Source organism: Marmota flaviventris, chromosome X (assembly GCF_047511675.1).
Source record: "Marmota flaviventris isolate mMarFla1 chromosome X, mMarFla1.hap1, whole genome shotgun sequence".
NCBI lineage: Eukaryota > Metazoa > Chordata > Mammalia > Rodentia > Sciuridae > Marmota > Marmota flaviventris.
In genome coordinates this window covers 39,791,652-39,806,382 of record NC_092518.1, presented here as the reverse complement: position 1 = coordinate 39,806,382, position 14,731 = coordinate 39,791,652, and the positions used below count along the sequence as shown (strand labels likewise).

At 36.0% G+C, this 14,731-nt stretch overlaps 1 protein-coding gene across 2 annotated transcripts in view; it reads left to right on the top strand.

The window, feature by feature from the left end:
* Nucleotides 1–14,731, top strand: part of Syn1 (synapsin I) — a 53,862-nt gene that overhangs the window by 8,878 nt on the left and 30,253 nt on the right. For both annotated transcript variants that reach the window (XM_027927259.2, XM_027927260.2), the window contains exons 2-5: nt 690–747; nt 1,049–1,140; nt 2,058–2,214; nt 2,692–2,781. In XM_027927259.2, the coding sequence (XP_027783060.1) occupies nt 690–747; nt 1,049–1,140; nt 2,058–2,214; nt 2,692–2,781 (397 nt within the window). The remainder of the gene's footprint in view (nt 1–689; nt 748–1,048; nt 1,141–2,057; nt 2,215–2,691; nt 2,782–14,731) is intronic.

Genomic DNA, 14,731 nt, shown 5'->3' with positions numbered 1-14,731 from the left:
TCCCATGACTTCCCCTCATCCTCAGCTGCATTTCTCCCTACCCACCATCATTGCTGGCTACAGCTTCTTTAGAACCACCCCCAGCCTGCACCACTCAATCTGCTGCTCCTTTTCAGATGCAGCTGTACATCCATGGCTGTTGTGTCCTTCACAGCACATAACATCCATGGTCAAGGTGCTCTTCCTTGGGAAAGGGCCAGAGAACAGAGAGATGCTTCAGGCCTCACAAGCAAACATAGGCACTGAGACATACTCAGACTGAAATATAAACAATCATAGGCACACTTTATATAGATATACTCTGAGGTTCTTTGCCACTTACAAAAACCTCAATCCAAATTCCAAGACTGTTATAATTGGCATAGCACTATTCATTTTGCAAAACTTCTCAAGAACATTTACAATAGCAGTGTGATGAGCAGATGATATTTTGGAAAATACCTGTTCTCTTATGGTTTAAGAAAGTATTTTACAATTTGAAACATTCTTTGACATTTAAACACCTCCATAAGGATAATGGGAGACTTTATTGTTCACAAAGCACTGCTAATTTTTTCAAAGTATTTCAAGCACTTTATGGTTTCTGTAGTGACACTGAAGGGGCAAAGGGGTCAAGGGACAAGCCTGGATCATGTCTTTCTTTCTAATATTTCAGCATTAACAGATGTGCTCTTCTGTTTTCCTCTTAGGGCAAAATACTTCAAAGGGAAAAAGATCCATGGAGAAATTGACATAAAAGTAGAACAGGTAAGTTGGGGCAGATAGACTTGGGGTTCAACTATCTATACTGTGAACTGAGTGTTTTTTTTTTTCTTTTTGCACTGGAGATTGAACCTAGGATCACTCTACCACTAAGCTACATCCCCAGACATTTTTTTTTTTTTTTTTTTTTGAGACAGGATCTTGCAAGTTGCTGAGGCTGGCCTTAAGTTTGTGATGAGTTTCAGCCTCCTGAGTCTCTGGGATTACAGGCATGTGCCACTGCACCCTGCATGGGTAGTCATTTTTGTATGATGTGGGTGAATCACCAATTTTCTTTCCTTTCCAGGCTGAATTCTCTGATCTCAACCTTGTGGCTCATGCTAATGGTGGATTCTCTGTGGACATGGAAGTTCTGCGGAATGGGGTAAAAGTTGTGCGGTGAGTATTAAAAGGGACCTTGGTGTCATGGGAGAGGTATATGGACTCCCTTAGTGTTGAGGGAAAAAAACCATCTCCCTACCCATTCTTCTGTGAGCAAGAATTTAGGCATGAAATGTGGGGAGTTAGCTTTTCTTTTCTTCTGAAAAAGAGCCAAGAATCCTAGCAGGCTACATGCCAAACTTTTCAAATATGCATCCAACAAAAATTTGTTAAGCATCTATTGCCTGCCAGGTGCCATTCTCAGGTCTTTACATTTGGCAAATATTTATGGAGCAACTTCTGTGTGCCAAGAGTTGTTCTACATGCTGTGGACCTAGCAGAGAATGAAAAAAAAAAGACAAAAATCTTCTGCCCTCGTGATATTTTCAGTCTACTATGTAACAGACACAATAAACAAAGAAATAAGAAAATGTAGTGCTAAGAAAAAAACAGAGCAGTAAAGCACAAATAGGGATTGTTGAACTGGGGGGGCGGGTTCAGTTTGGATAGGGTGGCCCAGTGGCATATAAAGGCAGTTGAGGAAAGACCTGAGGAGGTAAAGGAGTGATTCATGCAGATATCTGGGTAGGGGGAGGTAATGTTTCAGGCACAGCACAGTCCCTGAGGCTGGAATCTATTCTGGGCAGTATACTTTGAGGACAGCTGGTATAGAGAGAGACTGTGACCAGCGGGTGCCAAAGCTGAATGGGTAAGCTGCAAGCTGACCTTGGGGAGGGCAGCAGGTAGAAAAGGATCACAGATGGGAAAAAGGTAGAAACTCTGCTCCAGGCAGAAGAAACAGCTTGTGCATGTGTGCAGAGGTAAGAAACCACTTTACAATTTCTGGCAGTTGTAAAGATTTAGAAATTCAGACTCAAGGGTTGTAGGGAGCTTCTGAATGGACCATGATTCTCCTTCCACTGCCCCTCCCACAGGTCTCTGAAGCCAGACTTTGTACTGATCCGCCAGCATGCCTTCAGCATGGCACGCAATGGAGACTACCGCAGTTTGGTCATTGGGCTGCAGTATGCTGGAATACCCAGCGTTAATTCTTTGCATTCTGTCTACAACTTCTGTGACAAGCCCTGGGTGGTAAGTGACAGGAAGGATGCTACTGGGAGAGAAAATAGCTCATGCATGGATATGGGAACTTGAAGCCACGCTATGGCTTATGGGAATCGAGGACATTTAAAAGCTTAGTGTTAGTCATCTTTCCATTACTATAACAAATTCCTGAGAGAATCAACTTATGAAGTCAAAAGGTTTGTTTTAGCTACCAGTTTTAGAGGCTTCAGTTCATGATGGATTGGTCCTGTTGCTTTCATCCTGTAGTGGGGGAGCACATCATGGAGGAAGAGCATGGCAGAACTAAGCTGTTCCCTTAAATATGCACCCAATGACTTAAAATCTTCCCCAAGGCCTTGTCTATCAAAGTTACCACCACTTCCCAATAGTGTGAGCCTCTAGATTACATTGCAGATCCAGACTGTAGTACTTGGGGTTCCAGCTTGGAGACACCCTTCCAGTGAAGGATCCATGTCTCTGACTCATGTCTCCTGATTCTCATAGTTTGCCCAGATGGTTCGACTGCACAAGAAACTGGGAACAGAGGAGTTCCCTCTGATAGATCAGACCTTCTACCCCAATCACAAAGAAATGGTAAGTCAAGGGGAAGTAGAGTGGGCAAGAAGGAAAAGATCCAGAGCTACTGCAATATTATCAATGGGTGCATTATCAACGGTATGATATCAGAGAGAGCCACTATTGCAAGTATGTGGAGGTGTGAAGTTCCTTTGTGATGGGTCTATTAATGCAGGCTGAGTGTCACTTATCAAATGCTCGGAAGTGTTTCAGATTATTTTTGAATTTTGAAATATTTATATATGCATAATGAGATATCTTGGGGATGGGGCTCAAGTCTAAATACAAAATTCATTTATATCTCAGATATATCTTATCCACCATAGTTTGAAGGTAATTTCATGCAATATTTTTCATGAGCCTGTTTTTTGACTGAAACCCATCACATGAGGTTCGGAATATGGAATATTCATGGAAATATTCACTTGTGGTATGGAATATTTCACTTGTGGTATCATATGAGAGCTCAGAAAGATTTAGATTTTGAAACATTTCAGATTTCAGATTTATGGGTTAGGGATGCTCAACCTGACCCATGAATTTCCTAATGGTTACAAATGTGAAATAAATCATTAATTCCAATGTTTATCAAATCCTGATGCTCACATTATCTATTCTTGTCAGTATTAAAAATTGATTTCTAATGTAAATTAACAGAATTAATGTAATGAAATCAGATTACATCACATACAGAAATCAAGTTATTGTTACTACCATTATCAGGGGTTCCTCTTGATAAAAATTTTACCCATATTTCAAATTCAGATTGTAAAAAAAAGTGGGCTGGGATTGTAACTCAGTGGAAGAGCACTTACATAGCATGTGTGAGGCACTGGGTTCGATTCTCAGCATCACATAAAATTAAATAAATATATAAATAAATAATAAAAAAACAAGGTCTGTCAACAACTAAAATATTTTTTTAAAAGATTGTAAAAAAATCAGCAACAATATTATAAATTAAATTGTTTAGGGGCTGGGATGTAGCTCAGTGGTTGAGCACTTGCCTCACATGTGTGAGGCACTGGGTTCTATCCTCAGCACCACATAAAAAAATAAATAAAATAAAGATATTGTGTTCATCTACAACTAAAAAAAATTTAAAAAATTAAATTGTTTACAAATAGAAATAAATTGTTGGATATTAATATCATAAATTATAATGACTAATATTATAAATTATCATTATATTATGAATTTTTGTTACCAATATAAATTTTGTGTATGAATCTGAAGAATTAAATTATAACTCTCGTTAAATAATCATAGCATCATAATTACAAGTATCACCAGAAATTATTGGTTTTACTACAGATTATTAATAATATTATAAATTATGATATGGAGGCACAGTGATGGATGCTTTTAATGTCAGTGACTCAGGAGGCTGAGGCAGGAGGATTGCAAGTTCAAGTCCAGCCTGGGTAACTTAGCAAGACCCTGTCCCCAAAAGTAGAAAGGCCTGGGGATGTAGCTCAGAGATAGAGTGTCCCTGATTTCAATCCCCAGTAGTTCAAAATGTGTGTTTGTGCGTGTGTGTGTGTGTGTGTACAAATTATGTTCTAATACAAATTATAGCCAGGTATGGTGGTGCATGCCTATAATTCCAGCGACTATGGAGGCTGAGGCAGGAAAATCACAAATTCAAAGCCAGCCTCAACAACATAGTGAGGCCCTAAGCAACTTCACAATGGAAAGATCTCTCATGCTCCTGGATAGGCAAAATTAATATTTTCAAAATGGCCATACTACCCAAAGTGCTGTACAGACTCAATGCAATTCCAATTAAAATCCCAATGTCAGTCCTTATAAATATAGAAAAAGCAATCATGAAATTCATCTGGAAAAATAAGAGACCCAGAATAGCCAAAGCAATCCTTAGCAAGAAGAATGAAGCAGGAAACATCACAATACCAAATCTTAAACTATACTACAAATCTATAGTTACAAAAACAGCATGGTACTGGCACCAAAATAGACATGTAGACCAATGGTACATAATAGAAGACACAGAAACAAACCTACATAAATACAGTTTATCTCATACTAGACAAAGGCACCAAAAACACACATTGGAGAAAAGATAGCCCTTCAATAAATGGTGCTGGGAGAACTGGAAATCCATATGCAGCAAAATGAAACTAAACCCCTATCTCTCACCATGCACAAAAATCAACTCAAAGTGGATTAAAAAAAAAAAAAAAAAGGAGCCAGTGGTGCATGCCTGGAATCCACTCGGAGGCTGAAGCAGGAGGATTGTAAGTTCAAAGCCAGCCTCAGAAATGGCGAGGAACTGAGTAATTCAGTAACTCAGTGAGACCTTGTCTCTAAACAAAATACAAAATAGGACTGGGGATGTGGCTCGGTGGTTAGGTGCCCATGGATTCAATCCCTGGTACCAAAAAAAAAAGATTTACAAGCACCAGTTTTGTAGTATTCTTTGTTCAGTAATATAAAGTAAATTATTATTACTAATATCAAATCTAACTTCAGATCTTATAATTTATTACAAGTATTACCAATTAAGTTTATCAGTATAAATTATTAGTTCTTGTGTTGTAAATTAAGCTATAATTACTAAAATAAATCAAACAATTAGTACAAACAATGTAAAATACAGATCGCATTTGTAAGATACAGATTGTGGCTAATGTTACAAATTAAGATTACTAACATAAGGGCTGGAGATGTAATTTAGGGTAGAGCACTTGAATAACAAGTATGAGGCCCTGGGTCCGATTTCTGGCAGTGCAAAAAGAAAGATTTCTAATAAATACCATGAGGGTGTGTGTCGTGGCACATGCCTGTAATTCCAAATACATGGAGGGTTGAGGCAGAAGGATCCCAAATTCAAGACCAGCCTCTGCAACTTAATAAAACCCTGTCTCAAAATAAAAAGGGTTTAGAGTATTGCTCAGTGGTAAAGAACCCCAGGATGAAACCTCCAGTACCACCAAAAATAAATAAATAAATAAACAAATCATGATTATCTATATTTTGAATTATATCATCTTCCTAATGTTAACATCCAATTGCTATTATAAATAATTACTAATATTAAAGTTCTGATTAATATTATAAATTTTGAGTACTGTAGTTATAAATCAAATTGTAGTAACAAATAAAAATTGAACCATTGTTACTAATACCATCAAAGTTTACAATTAATTTGCAAGGTTTTACCAATGTGATAAATTGTGTTTACTTCTGTAAATAATTATTACCAATTTTCTGACTTAAATTGCGAGTAAGTAATCAACATTAACTTAACATTACCCACATTGCTACTAATATTACAATCTTTATCTCTAATGCATGTTATGGTTGTTGATATATATTAACAGTGTTATGAATTAAATTTACTTACAATAAGAATTAAATCATTTATTCTAAGGAAATCCAAATTATTTATCATTATTATCATTTATCATTCTCTGAGAGACAGTACAGCAGAATGTGGTTAACAGCATAGACTCTGTAGCCAGATTTGGAAATGTTTCCTCCACAATTTATTAGCTACGTAACATAGAAAAATTTAATTAAACACCTGATGCCTCAGTTTACCTGTCTAGGAAATGTAGGTCATAATAATTCCTGCCTCAAAGAATTATGTAAAAATTAAATTACAAATTAATGTAAAGTGCTAAGAACAGTGAATCTGGCATATAGTAATTGGTAAATGTTGAAGAAGTCCCTCTTCTATTCCTACTTGGTTGTTTTTATCATGAGGACTTTGTCAAATTCTGTGTTTGTTGACATGATCATGTTATTTTGTCCTTTTTTAATACTATGGATTATGTTAATTGATTTTCATGGAAGTTGATAGTTTCATGAGCTTGTTAATCATGTGTCTGGGTGTAGATATTAGCATTTCTAGACTAAATCTCACTTGTTCATGGTATAAATCCTTTTTATGTGTTGTGGGATTCAGTTAGTATTTTGTTGAGGATCATGTGTATCCATATTCATATATGATATTGACTTGTAATTTTCTTTTCTAATAATATCTTTGGTTTTGGTATCTGGATAATATTACTCTCAAAGAAAGAATTTGGATTTAGTTTGCTCTTCTTTCCCTCATTTCTTAAGATGAAAGATTAGTGAGTTATGAACTCCCATTTTTACCCCAAATACAAATTGCAGAATCACATCAGTTACACATTCACATTTTTACATAATGCCATATTTGTGACTGTTGTATTCTGCTGCCTTTCCATAACTCACTTGAATCAAATGTATGAAAGATGATATGTCATGAGCTTTGTAATGTTTTGAACAACCAATAAAAAAAACGATTAGGTTATTTATTGAAATTTTTCTTCTTTTTAAATACAGAGTTTCTTCCTTTTCTATTCTATTCTAATTCAGTCTCATCACTTGTTACAAATCTATTCAGATTTTCCATTCTTCTTCAGTCACTTTTGGTAGTTTGTGTCTTCCTAGGAATTTGTCTATTTCGAAATAGGTTTTCTTTATTTGTTGGCATACAATTGTTCATAGTATACTCTTATAATCCTTTTTTTTCCCCTGTAAGGTCAGTAGTAATATCCTCCTTTATTCTTTTTTTTTAATTTTTAGTTGTAGATGGGTACAATACGTTTATCTCATTTATTTATTTTTATGTGGTGCTGAGGATAAAACCCAGTTCCTCACACATGCCAGGCAAGTGCTCTACCACTGAATTACAACCACAGCTCCTTTTATTTTTTATTTTAGTAGAATTTTTAATCATTTTTCTAGTCTAGAAATTTGTAAATTTTGTTGATCTTTTCAAACAACCAATTTTCGTTTTAATAATTTTCTCTATAGTTTTTCTGTTCTCTCTTTCATTTTTTTTCCACCCTAATCTTCATTGTTTCCTTCTGTTTGTTTTGGATTTAGTTTGCTCTTCTTTCCCTCATTTCTTAAGATGAAAGATTAGGTTATTTATTTGATATTTTTCTTCTTTTTAAATACAGGTAGGGGATAGTAGAGGATAGGAAAGGCAGCAGAATACAACAGACACTAGTATGGCAATATGTAAATCAATGGATGTGTAACTGATGTGATTCTGCAATCTGTATACGGGGTAAAAATGGGAGTTCATAACCCACTTGAATCAAAGTGTGAAATGTGATATATCAAGAACTATGTAATGTTTTGAACAACCAACAATAAAAATTAAAAAATAAATAAATAAATAAATACAGGTGATCCCCCTTAATACATACAGGGTTACCTACCAATAAACCCATGGTAATTTGAAAATATAATAAGTCAAAAATACATACAACACACCTTGCCTACCTGACACTATAGGTAACCTAGCCTATCTTACACACGCTCAGAATACTTACCTTAGCCTACAGATGGGTACTATCATCTAACACAAAGCTTATTTTATAAGAAAGTATTGGATATCTCATGTGTATCTTGTATGTAGGTATGATAAGATGCAAAAACACAAAACAAAATATCAAAAAATGCTGGCAACGTAGTTCACTGTAGAGTACCAGGTATTTATCCTTTTGATTACATAACTGACTGGGAGCTGTGGCTCACTGCTGCTGCCCACATATTGTTAGCCCAGAGAAAAAATCAAAATTCAAAATTTGAAATAAAGTTTCTACTGAATATTTGTCAGTTTCATATTGTAAAGTTGAAAAATTATAAGATGAATCATCATAAATCCTTCATAAGTCCATAATTATGAATCTCCCCTAAACACCATGTTACCTGCATCCTGTAAGTTTTAGTAGGTTGTGTTTTCATTCATTTCAAATATCTTCTAATTTTCCTTGTGATTTTTTTCTTTGATCCATTGATATTTAGGAGTGTGGTGGTTGTTTTCTACATAGTTGTGGATTCCCACATTTTCTTCTGTTATTGATTTCTAATTTCATTTCATTTGGTCACAAATATTCTGTATAATTCCAGTGCTTTCACATTGAACCACTGAACATATCCCCAGACCCTTTGTTTTGTTAAGACAAATGTTACCTCTTTTTTAAAAATTTTATATGTAGTGCTGAGAATTGAACCCAGTGCCTCCCACATGCTAGGCAAGAGCTCTACCACTGAGCCACAATCCCAATGCCCCCCCAGCCCTTTTTTATCTTTTATTTAGAGACAGGGACCTGCTGAGTTGCTTAGGGCCTCACTAAGATACAGAGGCTGGCTTTGAACTTGAGATCTTCCTACCTCAGCCTCCTGAGCTGCTGGGATTCCAGGCATGTGCCACCATGCCTGGCCACATTTTTAAAAATAAGTTTTATTATGCATGCTTAAAGTATACAACATGATATTTAATGAGATAGATAGATAGATAGATAGATAGAAAAATCATCCCTAAGTTACACAAAGTAATGTATCCCATTTCACATATTTACTCTTATTTTTAGGGAGACTACCTGATGTCTACTCATTTAGCCAAAATTCCAAATATGGTATAGTTTTAACAACAATAATTCTCATATTATATATTAGATCTCTAGAGTTGTCCATCCTATGTATCTGCTATATTATAGCCTCTGAGTTATGTCTCTCCATTTCCTCCTGCCACCCTGACCCTTGGTAGCCACTCTTTTATTCTCCATCTCTGTATATTTGACTTTTTTAAATCCCACATATAAGTGATTTACACCATATTTTTCTTTTTGTGTCTGATTTATTTCACTTAAGTTTCTCCAGGTTCACCCATGTTTTGGCAAATGTCCTTTTCAATGCCACATAATATTCTTTTTATAATGTATACCACATTTTCTTTGTCAATTCATTTGTTGTTGGGAGCTTATTTCTGTATCTTGGCTATTTTGAATAATGCTGCAATGTATATGGGAGTGAAAATAGATTTATGAGGTAGTGATTCCATTTCCTTTTTGTAAATATCCAGAAGATGAATTACTGAATAATATAGTCATTCTATTTTGAATTTCTTTAGGGTCTTCTATACTGTTTTCCATAATGGCTATACCAATATACACTCCCACCAACAGTGCACAAACGCTTTTCTCCAAACCTTATCAAAATTTGTTATTGACTTTTTGTTAACAGCCATCCTAGTGGGTGTAAGGTAATATCTCCTAGTGATTTTGATTTGCATTCTCTAATAATTAATGATTTTGAACATATTTACATATACTTATGTTTTCTTTGGAAAAATGTCAATTTACGTCCTTTGCCCATTTTTTTTCTAGAGAGAGAGAGAGAGAGAGAGAGAGAGAGAGAGAGAGAGAGAGAATTTTTTAATATTTATTTTTTAGTTTTCGGTGGACACAACATCTTTGTTTTTGTATGTGGTGCTGAGGATCGAACCTGGGCTACATGCATGCCAGGCGAGCGCGCTACCGCTTGAGCCACATCCCCAGCCCCTCTTTGCCCATTTTTAAAAATTTTTTTAGGTGTAGATGGACACAATACCTTTATTTATTTATTTTTTGTGGTGCTGAGACTTGAACCCAGTGCCTCACACATGCTAGGCAAGCACTCTGCCACTGAGCTACAGCCCCAGCCATGCTCATGTTTTTAATTGGGTTATTTGCTTTTCTATTTATTGGATTGTATGAGTTCTTTATAAATTTTGGACATTGGACCTTTTTCATATATTTGGTTTGCAAATGTTTTTTTTTTCCCCAATCCATAGGTCTCTATGTTATTTTATTTTACTATTGTTTTCAGGTCCTTTACCCCTCAGCTATATCCCCAGAGACAGGGTCTCACTAAGTTGCTGAGACTGGCGTCAAATATGTGATCTTCCTGCCCCATCCTCCCATGTTGCTGGATTTACAGGCATACAATCACCACACTCAGCACCATTTTATTTTGTTGATTGTTTCCTTTGCTGTGTAGAAATGCAGAAATCAGTTCTTTTACATGTATTGAGATTTGTTTTCTGGCTTAACATATAGACTGTCTGGAGAATGTTCCATATTCATGTGAAGAGAATGTATACTCTGCTGTTGTAAGGTGCTCTATAGATGTTTGTTACATCTAGTTGGTTTATAGCATGTTCAAGTCTTTCTTTGTTAATCTTATGTCTTGTTCTTTCACATATTTTTTTAAAGTGGGGCATTGAAGTCTCTATTGTTATTGGATTAATGTATTCGATTTAATGTATTTGAGGTCTCTCTTGTTAGGTGCATTGTGTTTATTGTCATGGCTTCTCAGTGGATTTACACTTTTATTGTTATAAAATACCCTTTTCTATCTCTAGTAAAAAATTCTGATTTAAAGTCTATTTGATCTGACATTAGTATGAGCATTCTAGCTATCTTTTGGTTACTCTTTGAATGGTAAATCGTTTACCATCCATTCCCTTTGAACTTATTTGTGTCTTTGAATCTAAAAAGAGTCTCCTATTGGGCTGGGGATGTGGCTCAAGCGGTAGCACACTCGCCTGGCATGTGCGGGGCGCTGGGTTCGATCCTCAGCACCACATAAAAATAAAATAAAGATGTTGTGTCCCCCAAAAACTGAAAAATAAATTTAAAAAAAGAGTCTCCTATTGATAGCATATAGTTGGGTCATGTCTTTCATCCATTCTGCATGTCTCTGCTTTTTTAATTGGAATGCTTAATTTATTTACATTTAATGTAATTGCTGAAATGGTAGAATTTATGTTTGCAAACATTTTTTTTTTCTTTTGTGGTACTGGGGATTGAACCCAAGGGCTTGCACATGCTAGGTAAGCAAGCAATATACCACTGACCTACACCCTTCAGCTTTATGTTTGATGATCATGTTTTCCATTTTGATATTTCTCTTTTGTTTCCTATGTATTTTGTATTTCTTTAATCCTTCATTAATGCCTTCTTTTGTGTAAAATAAGTTTTTTCTAGTATAATTTTAATTATTTTGTCATTTCTTTCTTATTATTATTGTCATTATTATTACTTTGCTAGTAGAGATTTAACCAAGAAGCACTTTACCTCTGGGCTACATCTCCAGCCCCTTTTTATTTTATTTTTGGTTTTTTAAATTTTGAGACAGGGTTTCACTAAATTGCTTAAGGTCTTGCTAAATTGATGAGGCTGGCCTCAACTTGCCATACTCCTGTCTCAGCCTCCTGAGCTGCTGGGATTACAGGTGTGTACCACCACACCCAACACTTTTCTGTTTTTCTTCTTAGTTATTTTTATGCCTCGCATGTGCAAAGTCCTGAGTTTAGTCCCAGCACTGCAAGTAAATAAATAGTAAATTATTTTTAGTGGTTTCCCTGGAGATTATAATTGACATTCAAATTTATACCACTGTAGTTAGAAGTAATACCAAATTAATTTCAATAATAAAAAACATGTTGCTCTTACGTAGCTTTATTCTCATGTCCCTTTGTTTGCTACTACTATCATACAAATGACATTTTTACACATTGTGTGCTCATGAACACATGATGTAATTGCAACTTATGTAGTTGTCTTTTAAATCAGGAAAAAGTTTAGGTATGTTGGCACACACCTGAAATTCCAGCTACTTGAGAGGCTGAGGCAGAAGGATTGCAAGTTTAAGGCCAGCCTCTGCAAATTAGCAAGACCCTATCTTGAACCCAGGACCTCATACATGCTGGGGAAGCATTGTACCACTAAGCTATATTCCCAACCCTTTTTTGTTTTTGTTTGTTTTGCAATACTTGGCAATGAACCCAGAGGTACTTTACCACAGTCCTTTTTTCTTTTAATTTTAGACAAGGTCTCACCAAGCAGCTGAGACTGGCCTTGAACTTGTAGTACTCCTGCATCAGCCTCCTGAGTAGCAAGGATTACAGGACCCAGCTCAAAGTTTCTGATGAGATATCAGCTGCTAATAATGATGAGGGCACAATGACTAACTACTTTCTTACTATTTTGAAGATTCTCTTTTTGTCTTTATCTTTCATTAGTTTGTTCATGATATGTCTAGGTGATGTTTCTTTGAATTTATCCTACTTGGAGTTCAGAGAGCTTCTTGAATGCATGGATCATTGTTTTTCATCAAGTTTGGAGGTTTCAAGCCACTATTCCTTCAAATATTCTTTCTTGTGCCTTTCTTTCTCTCCCACCTCTCCTTTTGGGACTCCCATTATGTGCTTGGTGATATGCTTTATGGTATTCCACAGGCTCCTAAGGCTCTGTTCATTTTGTTTATTATTTTCTGTTCCTCAGATTGGATAATCTCAACTGACCTTTCTTCAGGTTCATTGATTCTTTTCTCAGACACCTCAAATCCACTGTTGAATTCCTCTAGTGAATTTTTCACATAACTTGCATCTATTTATTGATATTGTTTTATTTATTAGGACAACAGTCATACATTCCTTTAGTTCATTGGACACACTTTCTTTTATTTCTTTGAAAATATTTAAAATCACTGATTTATATTCCATTTATTAAGTCCAACATCTGAGCTTCTTCAGTGGTAGTAACTATTGATGAAATTTTCCCCTCTGTTTGGGCCATACTTTGTTTCTTTGCATGTCTCAAAATTTTTTGTTTAGCTAGGCGAGATGTTGCATGCCTGTAATCCCACTGACTTGGGAGGCTGAGGCAGGGGGATTGCAAGTTCTAAGCCAGCATCAGCAACTTGGCTTAGGCCCTAAGCAACTCAGTGAGACCCTGCCTCTCAATGAAATATAAAAAGTCCCGGGGATGTGGCTTAGTGGTAAGCACTCAGGTTCAATCCCTGGGATCAAAAAAAAAGTTTTTGTTTAAAACTAGACCTTTTAATAATATAATGTGGGGGCTAGGGTTGTGGCTCAGTGGTAGAGCACTTGCCTAGCATGCATGAGGCACTGGCTTCAGTCCTCAACACTGTATAAACATAAAATAAAGGTATTGTGTGCACCTACAACTAAAAATATTATAATAATAATAATAAGGCAAAGATTCTCTTTCCTCCCCAGGGTTTGTTTTTGCTTCCCTTTTTCAGTGACTTTCCTGAATTAATTCTTTAAAGTCTGTATTCTTTGTGTGGCCATTGAAGGCTCAGCTCCATTAGCTTAGTGGTTAGCTAATGATTGGTGAGACATTTCTTTAAATATCTGGAACACCAGCCTTTGTTAATGAGCTCGGTGTGCATGTTGAGGCATGCCTTTAATTCTTGGTCAGGCTATTTACAACTTTGCATTAGCCTTCACTCTCTCCTTGTGCAGAGCTTCAAGGTCAGACACTTCTCTTGGAATGAGGCTTTGGAGGAAATCCATCCCTGTTCTATCTCATCCAGTGGTTTCTAGTATCAAAAGACAAAATTGCAGCAATTTAGTCTAAAGATCTGTAATTGGCTTGATTTGTAATTCTAGAAGCAGTCAGCTTCTTCCTATACAGTAGAGTAAGTGTTCTGATGAGCTGTGCAGAGAAGATTAGTCTTATAGATCATGAAAGGCTAAAGAAAGCAGAAACAAAGAAAAAATTTGGATAGGTCATTCCAAAATTACTTTATTTTAAAAGGGACACAGAACAATAGAAAAATAACTAATTGGTTAATATCAGGTTACTTCAGGTTACTTTTTGTAGAGATTAAAACAGAGGGGCCTGGGTGTGATGGCACACACATAAAAATAAAAAGAGCTGGGTGGGACTGGGGTCAGTGACAGAGTGCTTGCCTAGCACATGAGGCACTGGGTTCAATCCTTAGCCCCACATAAAAAAATAAACAAATAAAATAAAGGCATGCTGTCCATTTCAACTACAAAAAAAAATTTTTTAAAGGGCTGGGGCTGTAGCTGAGTAGTAAAGCACCCATGGGTTAAATCTCCTGTACAAAATACAAAGGGAACTTCATCATTATGCCACCTGAGACCTGTCTGTGTGAAATTTGGTTCTCTCTCCTGATTTCTTGGAAGATCAGCTAGCATCTTAGTCTTGGTTTGATGATGGAAAGCTTTAGTGTGAGGGACGCCATTTTGATTTTTCAACCTAGTCTAATGGGGCCTAGTGCAAGAGCTTAGTTCAAAACAATTGCCACCTATCATTTTTATTTAACACTAGGCTGCTGGGTTTCACCAGAATTACAGGACTGT